Genomic DNA, 13,238 nt, shown 5'->3' with positions numbered 1-13,238 from the left:
TTGTGATTTTAATTCATTTACATCTGTAGGTTGCCTTGATGGCCAACTTTAGAGGGAGTATTGGTTCAGTTTGCAGCGACTCCCTTAAATGAAAAGGCACTACTGGCATCAACATGAAATAATACATAATGTATATCTGTATATTGTTGGGCCTGTCTACTGGATTGCTTATGCTCCTTCCTCAAAACACAGAGCTTCCAATTTTTCTTTTCACAAACATTATGTAGTTGATCTAAACCTTCTTTTTTGTTTAATTTTTTTTTTTATGAAAATAATATCCAGTATTTTATTTTACAGGAAAATCAAAGTATGGGATTTGCAGGCAGCCTTGGACCCACGTGCACCAGCGAGCACGTTGTGTTTGCGTACACTAGTGGTATGTCAAAATGACTAGTTTTGTTCAACTTTAGCATTATTGCCTGTGAATATAAGGCTGGTTATTTAGTTGAAATTGTAATCTCTTTAAATGCAGTAGTCCAGATGTAAGTTTTTGGTTTATAGAAAGAACGCAACCCTGTGAATGTTTCATGGCAGTTTTTATCACAGTACCACTTGTGATAACATTAACTTATATAGATGTTTTATTGTGCTAGAATTGTAAAAGATTGGAATAGGAGTTAATGATGAAGTAAATCAAAATTGCCTGTATTCTTTATTTCAAACTAGAGTACTTTGCATAGCTCTCAAGCATTTGCATTCCATTTGTGTGAAAGCCATCCAGTCCTGTTTTTTTGTTGGAATTCTTCGATGTGTAGACCTAAATTAAAAATGAAAAAGGCAAAACAATCTGCAGAATTCAAAGAAAAAAACACGATTGAATGGCACTCGAGCATGAAATTGTAAAACGTGTGCTCCTGTGTACTCATGAAGTATGCAATACCTTCATCTCGCCCGAGTAGATTTTCTGATGCGGGTTGCTTGTGAATCAAGATATTCATAGCCTGCTTTGATGTACGGGTTGGCTGATATTGCACCTTTAAGCCACAGCATAGTTAATGGGATACAGTGTACATTGTAAACTGACGTCAAATGGTATTTGCCAGTTCGATGTTCCAATCAATGACAGCTTAACTTAAGAGAACCATCCTTTCAAAACGCTCAGTACATTTTTTGAAGAGCTAAAAGTAGCAAATTGATTGGTGTTTTAAGGATTTTCGTATGCCTCTGTCATAATGTTCCAAGGTGAGAGATGACAAAGGTTTACCATCGGAAGCTTCCCATCTTCATTTTAGCCGGTACAGTTCTGCTCTTGCAGGTAGATTTATAAAGAGCAGACAGCCTGGAAGCAACAGGAGCAATAGGAAAACATTGTTTTTATCGGAGTAGTGGTAATTATAAACAAACGTCTTAGCACTGCCGGATCCCTTCCGTGACCCAGTTACAAAGGAATAGTTTCAGGGAACTTGGATACAAAATATTGTTGCGTTCCCATTTGCATTTTCACCTAAAAGTGAACTCAAGCAACATTTTGTTTCAATTTAAAATACAAACGGACTTAGTTGTGCAATCAAATTGGCCCATTTGGTGTTAAACATATGTTATAATAAAGTCTTAAAACTGACGCTCAATCATGCCTTAGTCATGTAAGGGTCACAGAAACTAGAATCTTCAGGCAATAATTATTACAAGTGCATGGTGTAGATGATTGACTGCATTTAAGGTAACACAATTTTGTCTTGGCGGATTGATTCCAGCTTTGGTGTCCTTGGAATGTGCAATGAAAGGCCTTAATGCAGATTTCGCATTGTTTAGCACAAGAAAGTCTTCATTCTCAGACGTTTATGATGCTTCCCTTGCTTTATTGTACTTGCATATCAACAAATTACACAAACCATTCCTGGGTATAAAGTATGGTTTGGATGTTATTTTCAATCCCATACAAATTGACTGTCGCAGGTCTCTCCCATCTGCTCATGAATACATCCTTTTTTACCGGTCTCAAGATCCTCTTTCTTTGGTCTGAGAAAACAAAATGAATCCACTAACTTGGCAACGATTAACTACTCCATTATCTGAATAGAATTGTACTGACTTGCCAGGTTCCTATTGAGCCCAAACATCCTTTCTGAATGGATCTCTGGGTCGGACCCAATGTATTTGAAATATGCGATCTTGATATCTGCCCGAACAAGTAGGAGATGCATAAGCGGTTTAGGCTGATTTCATCTAATACATTTGGTCGGAGAATTCATTGAATATTTTTTTTTCTGACAGGTTGATTTTGCTGTATTTATGTGTGGGGGAGACCCCCTGCAAAACCCTTTGCTTCCCATTAACCATCCTAAAATTATTTCCCTTAACCCCCCTCATCCCCCACACGCGTGCGCGCACACACACACATATATTTATGAGGCTTGTGGAATCTGCTTAGATCACATGCTGTGCATAGGCCAACATCTAGTGAAAGTTGCGGAGTATTTCTACTGTTGTTTTTGAAACTCGAAAAAGGACGTTGACAGGTTGTGCTAGTAATACTATCCAGAGTGTGACGTCCGCTGTACCCATCATCCCTTGCACGTCGAGGTCCCTCAGATTGTTTTTTTCCGCCATGCTAGACGGACACGTAGAGCGGAGTTCCTTTCGGCGCGAAGCCATTGACTTTTCACAATTACGATGGAAAGAAATACTATCTTTTCACCGACCTCCAAAACACCACACCTGAGAGGAAAGAAAACTGCCTGTCGGTGACCAGCGCGATGGACTGTTTGGCCTTGGAAGGCCGCCCTGGGCCTCAGCCCAGACAGTAGGGGGAGAGAGGAGGAGGAGGCCATTTTAGAATGCATATTCTCCCCTTCTTACACTTTGTTCGCCCAGCTGTCATACCCATAACCTGTAATTATGGAAAATACAGTTTAAATTTTGCCCCAAGTGTAACCGAAAATTCCTGTGGTTGGACAAACACTTAGTTTGTAATTTGTGTCTTCCAGGAGACCACGTCGAAACGTCTTGTCGAGCGTGCAGGCTCTTCAAGCCAAAGATGTTAAAGGACCGCTTCACGAAACGATGGGCCCACTGCGCCAGGCAACTCGAGGCCATGGAGGTAGAGGGAACCTTTAGCGATGGCAACGCTGTACTTTCGGGTGGCAAGAGCGACGTAGTAGCTTTAGCTACTGAAGCGCCGACCCTGTAGGACATGCCGGCGGCCATGTTGTGGGGACTGCACCCGGTGGCAGCGCTACAAAAGCACACACCACCAAGAACATAAGCCCGAGTCGAGATTCGACAAATGAGTCGAACACTCGACAACGTTCGACACCCCGAGAACGGTCCACCGAGTCCCGGGTCCTCTGGGCAATCTCGATCAAGATCGCCACACGACAGGGTTCAACTGTTGAAGGACGGCAAAGGTGTCGCTCGAAAAACTCCTTCCAAAGGTCGATAGTCCGCGGACGAAGCCTCGGCTCCCACATCTGAAATTCGACGCTTGGCGTCGGATAAAGCGGCAGACCCCAAGAAGTCTGTAAAACACTCCTCTGGGTCTCAGGGTGTCGGAAAACATCACAAAAAAGACCTCTAAAACCCCTCACAGGGACAAGAGCCCTCCTAGAGAGAAGACCCCAGAGAAGGGAAACCTATATTACGCAAGCCCATAGAAAAACCTAAGGATTCTAGGCCTAGACTAATACCTCCCACTAATGAGGACGTAGGTCTTACCCCTCAATCTATGGTGATCCCAAGTTCCAAGGAATGGTCTTCCCAAGATATTGATAAGAGTAATGCGAGGAATGACCTTCATGGCCAATTTTTACGAGAGAATCCGAGATTACTTTCAGAGTTTCCACTCCACTCCCTCAACAGCCCCTTCCGGCTCTCAAGCCTCTGCCTTACCTACTCAACCCCCTTCTAGGAGGTCTCGCTCGAATGTCCCCTTATAAAGTAGGGTTATAGATTTATATGACCCTGAATTAGACCAAGATCTCTCCTTTGTGGAGGCATCTGACCCTCAACTTATTGAAGCTACATATGAACCTTATTATGGGGATGACGAGGTCCCAGAGGCAGACGAAGAGGCTAACATGTACTCCATAGACTCCCCTCTTAATCAAGACACTCCAGTTGTCGGTTCCCCTGTCAATAATCAACCCCTCCTCAATGACGTATTAGCCAAGGTGGCGGAACACTTCGGAATTGACACACAGGAGGTACAGGAGGATAGAGACTTCACAGAACAAATACTGGGGGACAAAGACAGTGGGCCAGTTTATCCCGCTACTAAAATCAGTGCAACGCAGCATACAGCCATCCTTAGACGCACCCAATCTCACACGGGTGTGTGGAGAAATTATTCAGGCCTGCACCCTCAGACCCTTTATATATTAGAGGCCAACTAAAACCAGACTCCTTAGTTGTCACCACAACTAGAAAGAAAGCAGGCACACCCCTTGCTTCCTCCGAGGCTCCACCGGATAAAGAAAGCAAAAAGATCTATGCCATGGGTAGAAAGGTTGCCTCCTCTGCGGCCTATCAAACCAGGATAGCCAACAACGCAACCCTTTTGGCTGGTTATAATTGCCATAAGTGGGAAGAGATTTCTGCGTTACTTTCATCTGCCCCTGAGCCACTCGAATCACAACTAGCTCAGGTGGAAGCAGATGGAAGGTCCTTATCTACCTGTCTCCGTAAATCAAATTTCGAAGCAGCGGACAATGCCGAAAGCGTCATTGTAGAGGGGACGGTTATAAAGAGGCATGCATGGCTACGCCAGTCAGGCTTTAGGCCAGAAACACTGGCCACTCTAAAAAACATGCCAGTGGAACCTAACATGCTCTTCGGTAAAGCAGTGGAAGACGCACTTAAAACAGCAAAGGACGAGTATGACACTCTAACATCTTTAGGTCAATTCTCAAACAAGCTTATTGGTCAGAGAGGTAAGTCATTTTCGGTGCCAAAATTCTCAGAGGATCCAGCTACAATCGCGGGCCAAGGCTACTCCAGGGGAAGTAATCAAGGACAAGCCTTCCAAGGCTATCCCAGAGGACAACGCAGAGGTCGGGGCAGAGGCCCTGCTCGAGGTGGCACTCCACCTCAGAGCAAGTGACGTTCCGATCCAGGTACCCTCCCATGCATCTCCAGTAGGACGACGCATTTCCAACTTCACCCACGCATGGGAGGGTATCACCCTGGACAGATGGGTGCTGTCCACGGTAGCAGGGGGCTACTGTATAGAACTACTTCAACGTCCTCACACCCACCCCCCCAAGACAGAAGCTCCACTCAGAAAAACATCCGCGGATCCTTCTAGAAGAGATAACTAAACTTCTATTAAAGGACGCCACAGAAGTGGTCCCAGCCAACCAGGTAAACAGGGATATTTATTCAACTTACTTTACTTTCATGTGCCAAAGAAAGATCTAACAATGCGCCCTGTATTAGATTTACGCCCTGCAAACAAGTATGTCAAGCCACAGAAGTTCTGCATGACTACGCTACAAGAGGTATTCCCGCTACTAAAAAAGGGGTTTACATGGCAATACTGGATATGAAAGATGCCTATTTTCATATTTCAATGTTCCCAGCGCACAGAGGATACTTGCGTTTCAAGATGGCGAACAAGCACTACCAATTCAAAGTGCTGCCCTTAGGAATAGCCTCAGCTCCAAGGGTATTCACAAAGGTATTGGCGGTAGTGGCAGCGCACCTGCGCAGGGAGGAAATCCCAGTGTATCCTTACCTGGACGGCTTGCTCATAACAGGGGAATCACCTCTGATTTGCAGACAAAACATCCAAAGAACAATCAACCTCCTCTTTGAATTGGGCTTCTCCATCAACGAGAAAAAAGCAAGCCTAGTGCCAAGCACTTCAAAACAGTTCCTAGGAGCCGTCTTAAACACAGAGGAAGGATTGGTTGTTCCTTCCAAGGAAAGAGTAAGAAATGTGTTACTGCAAATACCACATTATCAGGCCGGCCGCCAGATGAGGGTGCGCAAAGCAATGCGTTTAATGAGCATGATGGCATCTTGCATTTACCTGGTTCCTCGCACGTGCCTGCCCATGCGTCCCATACAGGAATGGTTGGTGAAACACTGGTCTCAGGCAAGCGGTCAGTAGGACGATCTAGTGGTCGTTTCGCCAACACTTGTACAAAATCTTCGCTGGTGGACAAGAGAAAACCTATCGAAAGGGAAACCTTCCTACGACCCAGAGGGTACAGGCAGTGGTCACAACTAATGCCTCACTGGCAGGGTGGGGGGGCTCACTACCTTCACTACACAGCTCAGGGTCTGTGGTCTCACACTGCAGCTCAGAACCACATCAATGTGCTGGAGCTTCTGGCAGTATTCAAAGCCCTTCAGGCATTATAACCCCATTTAACAAACCTGTCGGTGCAGATCCTAACGGACAGAACTACAGCAATGTTTTATATCAACAAACAGGGGGGCTACACATTCTCCAAATCTGTCCAGACGTGCACAAAAAAATCTGGAAATATGCACTCAAACGGAAGATGTTCCTGTCATCACAACATGTTCCAGGGGAACTCAAGGCTCTAGCAGACTTATTGAGCAGAGATCCTCCTACCAGAGGAACACGAGTGGCGTCTACACGAAGGAGTCGTAGAACACCTCTTCTCTCAATGGGGTTTCCCAACTATAGACCTATTCACCACAAGCGAAAATCGTCAATACCCAGACTTTACGTCCAGGTTCCCCCAGCCAGGCTCCAAGGGGAACGCCCTATGGATGAGCTGGTCAGGGAAATTTGCTTATGCTTTTCCCCCCCAACTCCTCTCATGAGGAAGGTGGTGAACAAGTTACACAACAAACCAATGACGCTTATCCTAGTTGCTCCTATGTGGGCAAGACAACCATGGTATCCACATCTGCTCAAACTGGCGATGTGCGATCCCTTCAAACTCCCGTGCCAGTACAACCTACTCACCCAGCATGAGGGACTAACAGTGCACCCACAACCACACTCCATAAACTTGGCAGCATGGCTCCTGAGGTCATAGAGTTCGAGCATCTCAATCTACCGCAAAGATGCATGGATATCTTGAAAGAATCAAGAAAACCAAACGCTAGGTACTGTTATTTTGACAAATGGAGAGGATTCGTAATTTGGTGCCAGACTAAGCAGATCAACCCCATAGATTGTACTCCATCTAACATTGTAACCTATATGCTCCACTTGCTAGATGCAGGGTTAGTGTTCAACTCCCTAAAATGCCACCTGTCGGCCTTGTCAGCCTAAACCACTTCCCATAATAAGGTCTCATCCTGGAAGGTACTGTTTATCAAAGTATTTGTGGAAGGGGTAAAGAGACTCCAGCCTCCAATTTCGAACCCACCGCCAGGTTGGGACCTCAATGTGGTACTCGCTAAGCTCATGGGACCCCCATTCGAGCCTATGCAAAAGACTAGTCTCAAACACCTGACTTATAAGACTGCCTTCTTAGTAGCTATCACTTCCACAAGAAGGTTTAGTGAAATCCAAGCATTGTCAGTGCAGGATCCTTTCTTTACTATACATAAGGACAAGCTGGTTTTACGTACTCACCCTAGGTTCCCACCTAAATTCATCTCCAAATTTCATGTAAACCAGTCTATTGAGCTTCCGGCTTGCTTCCAGGAGCCCAAGAGCTCTGCTGAGGTAAAACTCCACACACAAGATGTGAGCAGAGCGGTCCTCTACTACATAGACTAGACCAGACCGCTAACAACAACAGATCAACTGTTTGTCTCCATAGCGCCAGGCAGAGAAGGTGACCGCATATTTAAGAATGCCATCTCTAGGTGGATAGTCAGAAGTATCCAACTGTGCTATTCCCGATCAGATAAAACACTGCCTTTTTACGCCAAGGGCCCACTCCACAAGAGGTACTGGAGCCACTCTGGCTTTCATTGCAAATGTCTCCTTAGACAGTATTTGCAAAGCAGCTACATGGAGCTCAATACATATTTTCACTCGGCACTACTGCATTGACACTCATTCCAATACAGAATCGCAAGTGGGACTAGCAGTTCTAAGACATTTATTCGCTCATGAACCTTCTCACATCCCACCTCCTCCTCCTCTTTCCACTTCTCGCAAATCTATGCACAACATGCGATCTAAGCAGATTCCCCAAGCCTCAGAGGAGATACATTACTCACCGTAATCTTATTTCTGATGCTTGCATCTGCTAAGATTCAAATGCAACCCATGCTTCCTCCCCTCGGAGAAAAGGCGCATGCATGCTTATAAGCTTGTCTAATACGGATCTGTTTGGATACAACTGTACTCATGCTACACCTCTTGCTACCTCATGTCAGAAAAATAACAATCTGAGGGACATCGACGCGTGAGGGATCATGGGTACGGTGGACGTCACACTAGGGTTATTATTACTGGCACGCCCTGTTGACATCCCTTTTCGAGTTTCGAAAACAATTACTGTAATACTGCACAGCTTCCACTAAATCGGCCTATGCACAGCATGTGAATCTAAGCAGATACAAGCATCAGAAATACTATTACGGTGAGTAATGTATCATATTTATATGTAGCAAAATTAGGCAAAAAGAAACAACACATTCTCCTTCAACCAAATATGCTGCTTAGTAATCTGCTGATCTCTGCATAAGCATATCTGCAAGGCAATGTAAAATAAAAGCCAATGAGCTCCTTAAAATGTCCTTGTAGGAAAGGTTACAGTCAAATGAATGGGAGCATACTCACCTAGGTCCATGATGGGTTTAGGACTTCACTGTACAAAACAAGGGAAATAAGCTTTCAATGACAAGTGTCTGCATGTATTTCTGTTCATAGCTTATATTTAAAATGGATTTTCAGAATCAGTCCTGTGTACAGATTCTGGGAGGCCACCATATTCTGATGAGCAGGGATACAAACTGTCTAGCCAAACTCTATCCTGGTAGTGTGTATGAACAACAAGACCTAGATTTAGGAGGGTGTGAGAGTGGGGAATTTTCAGTTAAGCATAGAGCATGCTTAATTCAAGTTAGGACGAATGTATACAAATGGAGCTCATTATTTAGGCCTTAGTCAAATCAATGAAAAACACAGCTAAGTAAAACTCTAAAACATGCTCTACTATTATTTACACATTTATCTTGGTGTGCTCTGCTAAGAGTGTGCATACTTAATTTTTAAATACAGTTTGTAGATTACAAGATACTAGAAGTGTAGCATAGCAAGTGAATAGAGGACGAGAACCAAGTATCAACACTAATGGGTAATAAAAATAATGGAGGTGGTGAAAACCATACCAAACTTTATAAATGGTGTACTAACCTTAAAACTTAGTTCTATTGCTAGAAAAGCAGATGCTTAGAGCTCTTTAAGTCTCAGGCTCCCAATACATCTTTTCAGGAGGCTAGGAGTCTCTTTAGGTAGCTGAACAAGTGTAGCTTGAGCCAACAAGTAGTTGGTAAGTGTTAAAATAAAAAAGTAAGTCTTCAACAGAACGTGTCCCAATCCAACCACATTTGGGAAGACCAAGGGGAAGATGACTAACCAGAACACTACCATTCAAAGCTAGTCAAGAACGACCATAAAAACCTGTGGAGACTGGGGGAGGGCCAAATCATCCATGTGCTCAGATTAGGTCAGGGACCACTGTAAGAGTTCCTGAAATGGCTGGGCCTCCTGGAATTCTGCCCTAATTCTGTTGGAGGAAGTCCTGGTGCCAAAGTGTGTCGAGGTCACTTCAGGCATCTGTTATTTGGGTCGGTGTACTATGAGGTTCCAGGCTCTGAGCTGTTCGAGACACTGGACTATTGGACAATCGAGTTGCACTGATTACTGGACCACCACTGCCTCAACTACCTCGGAGAACCTCCGGGACATGATGCAGATGGCAGAAAGTGGCCATTGTGACGGAAACGAAGAAACTGGTCCTGCAAGGACCATTTTCTTGGTGGAGAGCTGCAACTTGAGGGAATTGCTTCTTGTTTCATAAGTGGACAATTTCTGAAGCCCCAAGATGATTTGTAAGTATAGCTCGGGGACAACGCAGTGCAACACAGGTTTGAATCTCGATCCTGCACTTAGAAACCACTCGCTGGTATTTAGCGTGTTCTAAAAGAACAATTATAATTATAACTCTGACCAGAGACCAGGAGGATTCAGGGTCTCTTCCAGGGTGCTTCCAAAGGCTCCATCTTCAAGCAGGGGTCAAGACCGGTTGTTCCCACGGGTGGAGGTGTCAAAGCACCTATAAATGCTTCAGGAGATCTGCAGAGTCAGGACTTCTCTTGGCCAATGAAGAAAGTGCTGCTGGCAAGCTTTAAATTAAGCGGTCCGGGTCCTCAGCGGGATGCCCTCCTTCGTATGGGTCTTGGCTCTGATCTGGAGAATGGCTGCAGGAGGCCCCCTTTTATCCAGAATCTTAACTGGAGTGGCACCCAGACCACCAATGGTGAGGATCGGCATCATTCAAACTTGGCAAGGATCCTGGACAGCTTTTTTCCACTGGACTATGGCACAAATGTGGACTGTATCCAGACAGATCCAGCTTTCCTTGGGAAAGGGCTTGCCATATATGGTAAATCGGGTCACTGCAGGGCAGAAAGGTCAAACAAGAAGATGGCCAAAGAACAAGCGCAAATCTTGTGGTACAACGATTTTAGGTTATATGGTACTCTAAATGGCATTTAGCAGTACAATGCAAAAGAGCACGAGACTGTAAAATGAAAATCGTACAAAAGTATTTGCTGCCACCGGCTCATCATGCAAGTAGCCACAAAGTTAACAAAAACTTAAAGCTGAGTGTAGAATGTGCACTAGATGTTGGCTAGTGAGATTTGACCCTTGGCAAGTAAGACATTGTGTGCTGTGTGTATGCATAGAATTGAGGTGGCGAGGAACTTTTCTATGGCTTGCTATTAGCCTGCAAATTGTATTGTTACCCCTTACTTAAAGTAAATGTGAAGTGTAAATTGTTTGTCAAACTCAACAAATTAGTGGCAGGTTGATTTCTCAGTTTGTCTTGGAAGATCTAGGGCCATTGGGTCCCAAAAAAGAAATATTCAGTAGCTTAAAAATCCATGAAAAGCAAACAATCCAGGGCATGGAAAGGGTGCAAATGAAAAGTGTCCCAAAGTCCCTCACAGTTCCAATGGAAATGATACAATATCTTCCCTCTGAGATCAGGGTGTTGTCACAACTCCTGACAATGCAACCATATGCTCTGGGTGTAGGATTTCCCACGCCACTGAATTATAGCTCTTGTGCATCCAGATATTTCCCTAATAGCCCCTTTGAAAGCTCAGATTAATTTCTAGATCATATGCTAATTTTCTCAATTTTCTGCAAATGTATTCTATATTAAAAATAGGATTGTTTTACTTGTCTAGTCTATTAAATGATAGCAATGACGCATACACAAACAGTAGATCCGAATCCACCAAAATAGTCAGTTTCCTCAAGTGTCTTTTGGAATTCCTGTCTTTATTAGTGCACCCTAAGGGTTGTATAAGATTCCACTACTTCAATCCTATACCTTTCAGTAAGCCTTGAAAAGGGAGGAATTTGGTTTAGAATTAGATGATCAACTTGGGCAAGTTGTTTAAACAGCAACTAGCATGTCTTCTACATATTACAGTTGATGTATGTGTTGTTCCCCTACCCTAGGATGAAAGGTACCAAGGGTAGACATAGAATCCACATTGGCTGCTATATCGAAATTAAATAATGTGGGTGCCAGGGATTGTTTTGGGATAAACGACCATCATCAGGCTACCTAATTTGTGTCCTCGTTTTCAAATTCAAAAGTCTTTTAGTTTTGCCCAGAGGCTTTTTGAAAGCACTAGATATAGCCTAGGTAGGCTACCCAGATTGTTAAGTGGACTGGGTGTTTTCTTTTGTTTTTTTACTTACCCCTCAAATACCTTGCTGGTCTTTTGTTCCCAAGTGTCTCATTATTGTGTTCCACTCGCTCTTTGATATTGGGTGATCTTCTCCTTTTCCCAAGGTATCAACACTGCAATTCTATTCCTTTCACTCTTTGTGCTTTCTGTATTTTTTGTTACTACATTAATTGTAGTTCATTATCAACTTGTTTTCCATACTTTGGTCTTTTCTACTGGGATGAGTTTCGTTATTTTTAAATCTTAGGCTTTGATTTTTTTTTTACGGCAATGGTTTATTCATCCAATTAATTTTCTAATTGATTTATATGAATTTTTGTATGGTTCATTTTGTGTAAAAATTCTAAAACACAAATAAAAAACATAACGAATCCCTTTTGGCTTCCCGATATTGCCATTCTCCCTGTTACCTTCAGTATTGGAGGGGAAAGTCTCTAGTGCCTGTAGGTACTTGGCATCTTGTCCTTCCTTCGGTTTGCTTCTTTGTTCACTTTCCACGATGTCTGGTACTCATAGGTCCCATCCCCTTTCCTCCATCCATGTGGGCATCCCCCAACATGGGGACGGTACCGGAACCTTTGGCAGCAGAAAATTTAGCTGCCCCTTTAAATTTGGTGTAGCGTGCAGGGGAACAGGAACTCCCCGCCCTCCGGCGTCTTACCTTGGTCTTTTTCCGCACGGACGGTGTCGGACCTGGCAGCTAGGCGCAGGGACTTGTTTAACTTTCCGCTTGCTGCCCGTTTGTTTTTTAATCTTCACCTCCCTTTGGTGCCTCACCTCCCCCGGCACATGTCAGCTGCAGGAGGATTCACGAGATGCGCATCCTGTAACCGCTAGTTCGCGGCCTCTGTCCCCATGCACTCTGTCTTGAGTGCCTGGGGCCCAACCACCGCTGGGATGCGTGTCCGGCGTGCAGCGCTCTCGGTCACTAGGCATTGAAGAATTGGTTGTCACATTGGAGGGAGTTCTTCCACACTTCTCCTCCAGGTCACCTTAAGGACTTTGTCTCTAGGACCTCCTGTCAAAACAAGGTAGGCTCTTTGATTAGTACAGCGCCTCAGCGCGGATACTCCTTCCCAGGGGTTTCCACGGGCAAGCGTTGCTTGGATTCAGGTTGTGGCTGCCGCGTAGGCTACTGGTTTCCGATTAAGGGTCTGGGGACTCTTCTGGGCGATCCGTGGGCAGAACCGAGGCAGTCAAGGCTACAGTCTCCCAAGCAGAGGGTCTCAGGGGCCCTACCAGGCTGTCCTCGGAGGGGCGATCAAGTTCGTCGTCCTTATCGATCCTAAAGGGCAAAGGATTGTCATGTTCTATCTCCAAGAGTCAGTCCTTGCAACGATCCAGCATGACTACCAGCGCAGGTGCCAAGGGTGCACAGCCTACCGGAGCTCCCTCTGAGGTTGTGAGAGTGATTGACTACCGGCCAA

At 44.7% G+C, this 13,238-nt stretch overlaps 1 protein-coding gene across 3 annotated transcripts in view; it reads left to right on the top strand.

Moving 5' to 3' along the window:
* Positions 1-13,238, top strand: part of FBXW11 (F-box and WD repeat domain containing 11) — a 1,385,831-nt gene that overhangs the window by 1,207,228 nt on the left and 165,365 nt on the right. For all 3 annotated transcript variants that reach the window (XM_069654341.1, XM_069654340.1, XM_069654339.1), the window contains one exon: positions 298-376. In XM_069654341.1, coding sequence (XP_069510442.1) covers positions 298-376 — 79 coding nt within the window. The remainder of the gene's footprint in view (positions 1-297; positions 377-13,238) is intronic.

This window comes from Ambystoma mexicanum, chromosome 3q, assembly GCF_040938575.1.
Source record: "Ambystoma mexicanum isolate Mex_15411 chromosome 3q, UKY_AmexF1_1, whole genome shotgun sequence".
Lineage (NCBI taxonomy): Eukaryota > Metazoa > Chordata > Amphibia > Caudata > Ambystomatidae > Ambystoma > Ambystoma mexicanum.
This window is presented reverse-complemented; position numbering and strand designations above follow the sequence as displayed.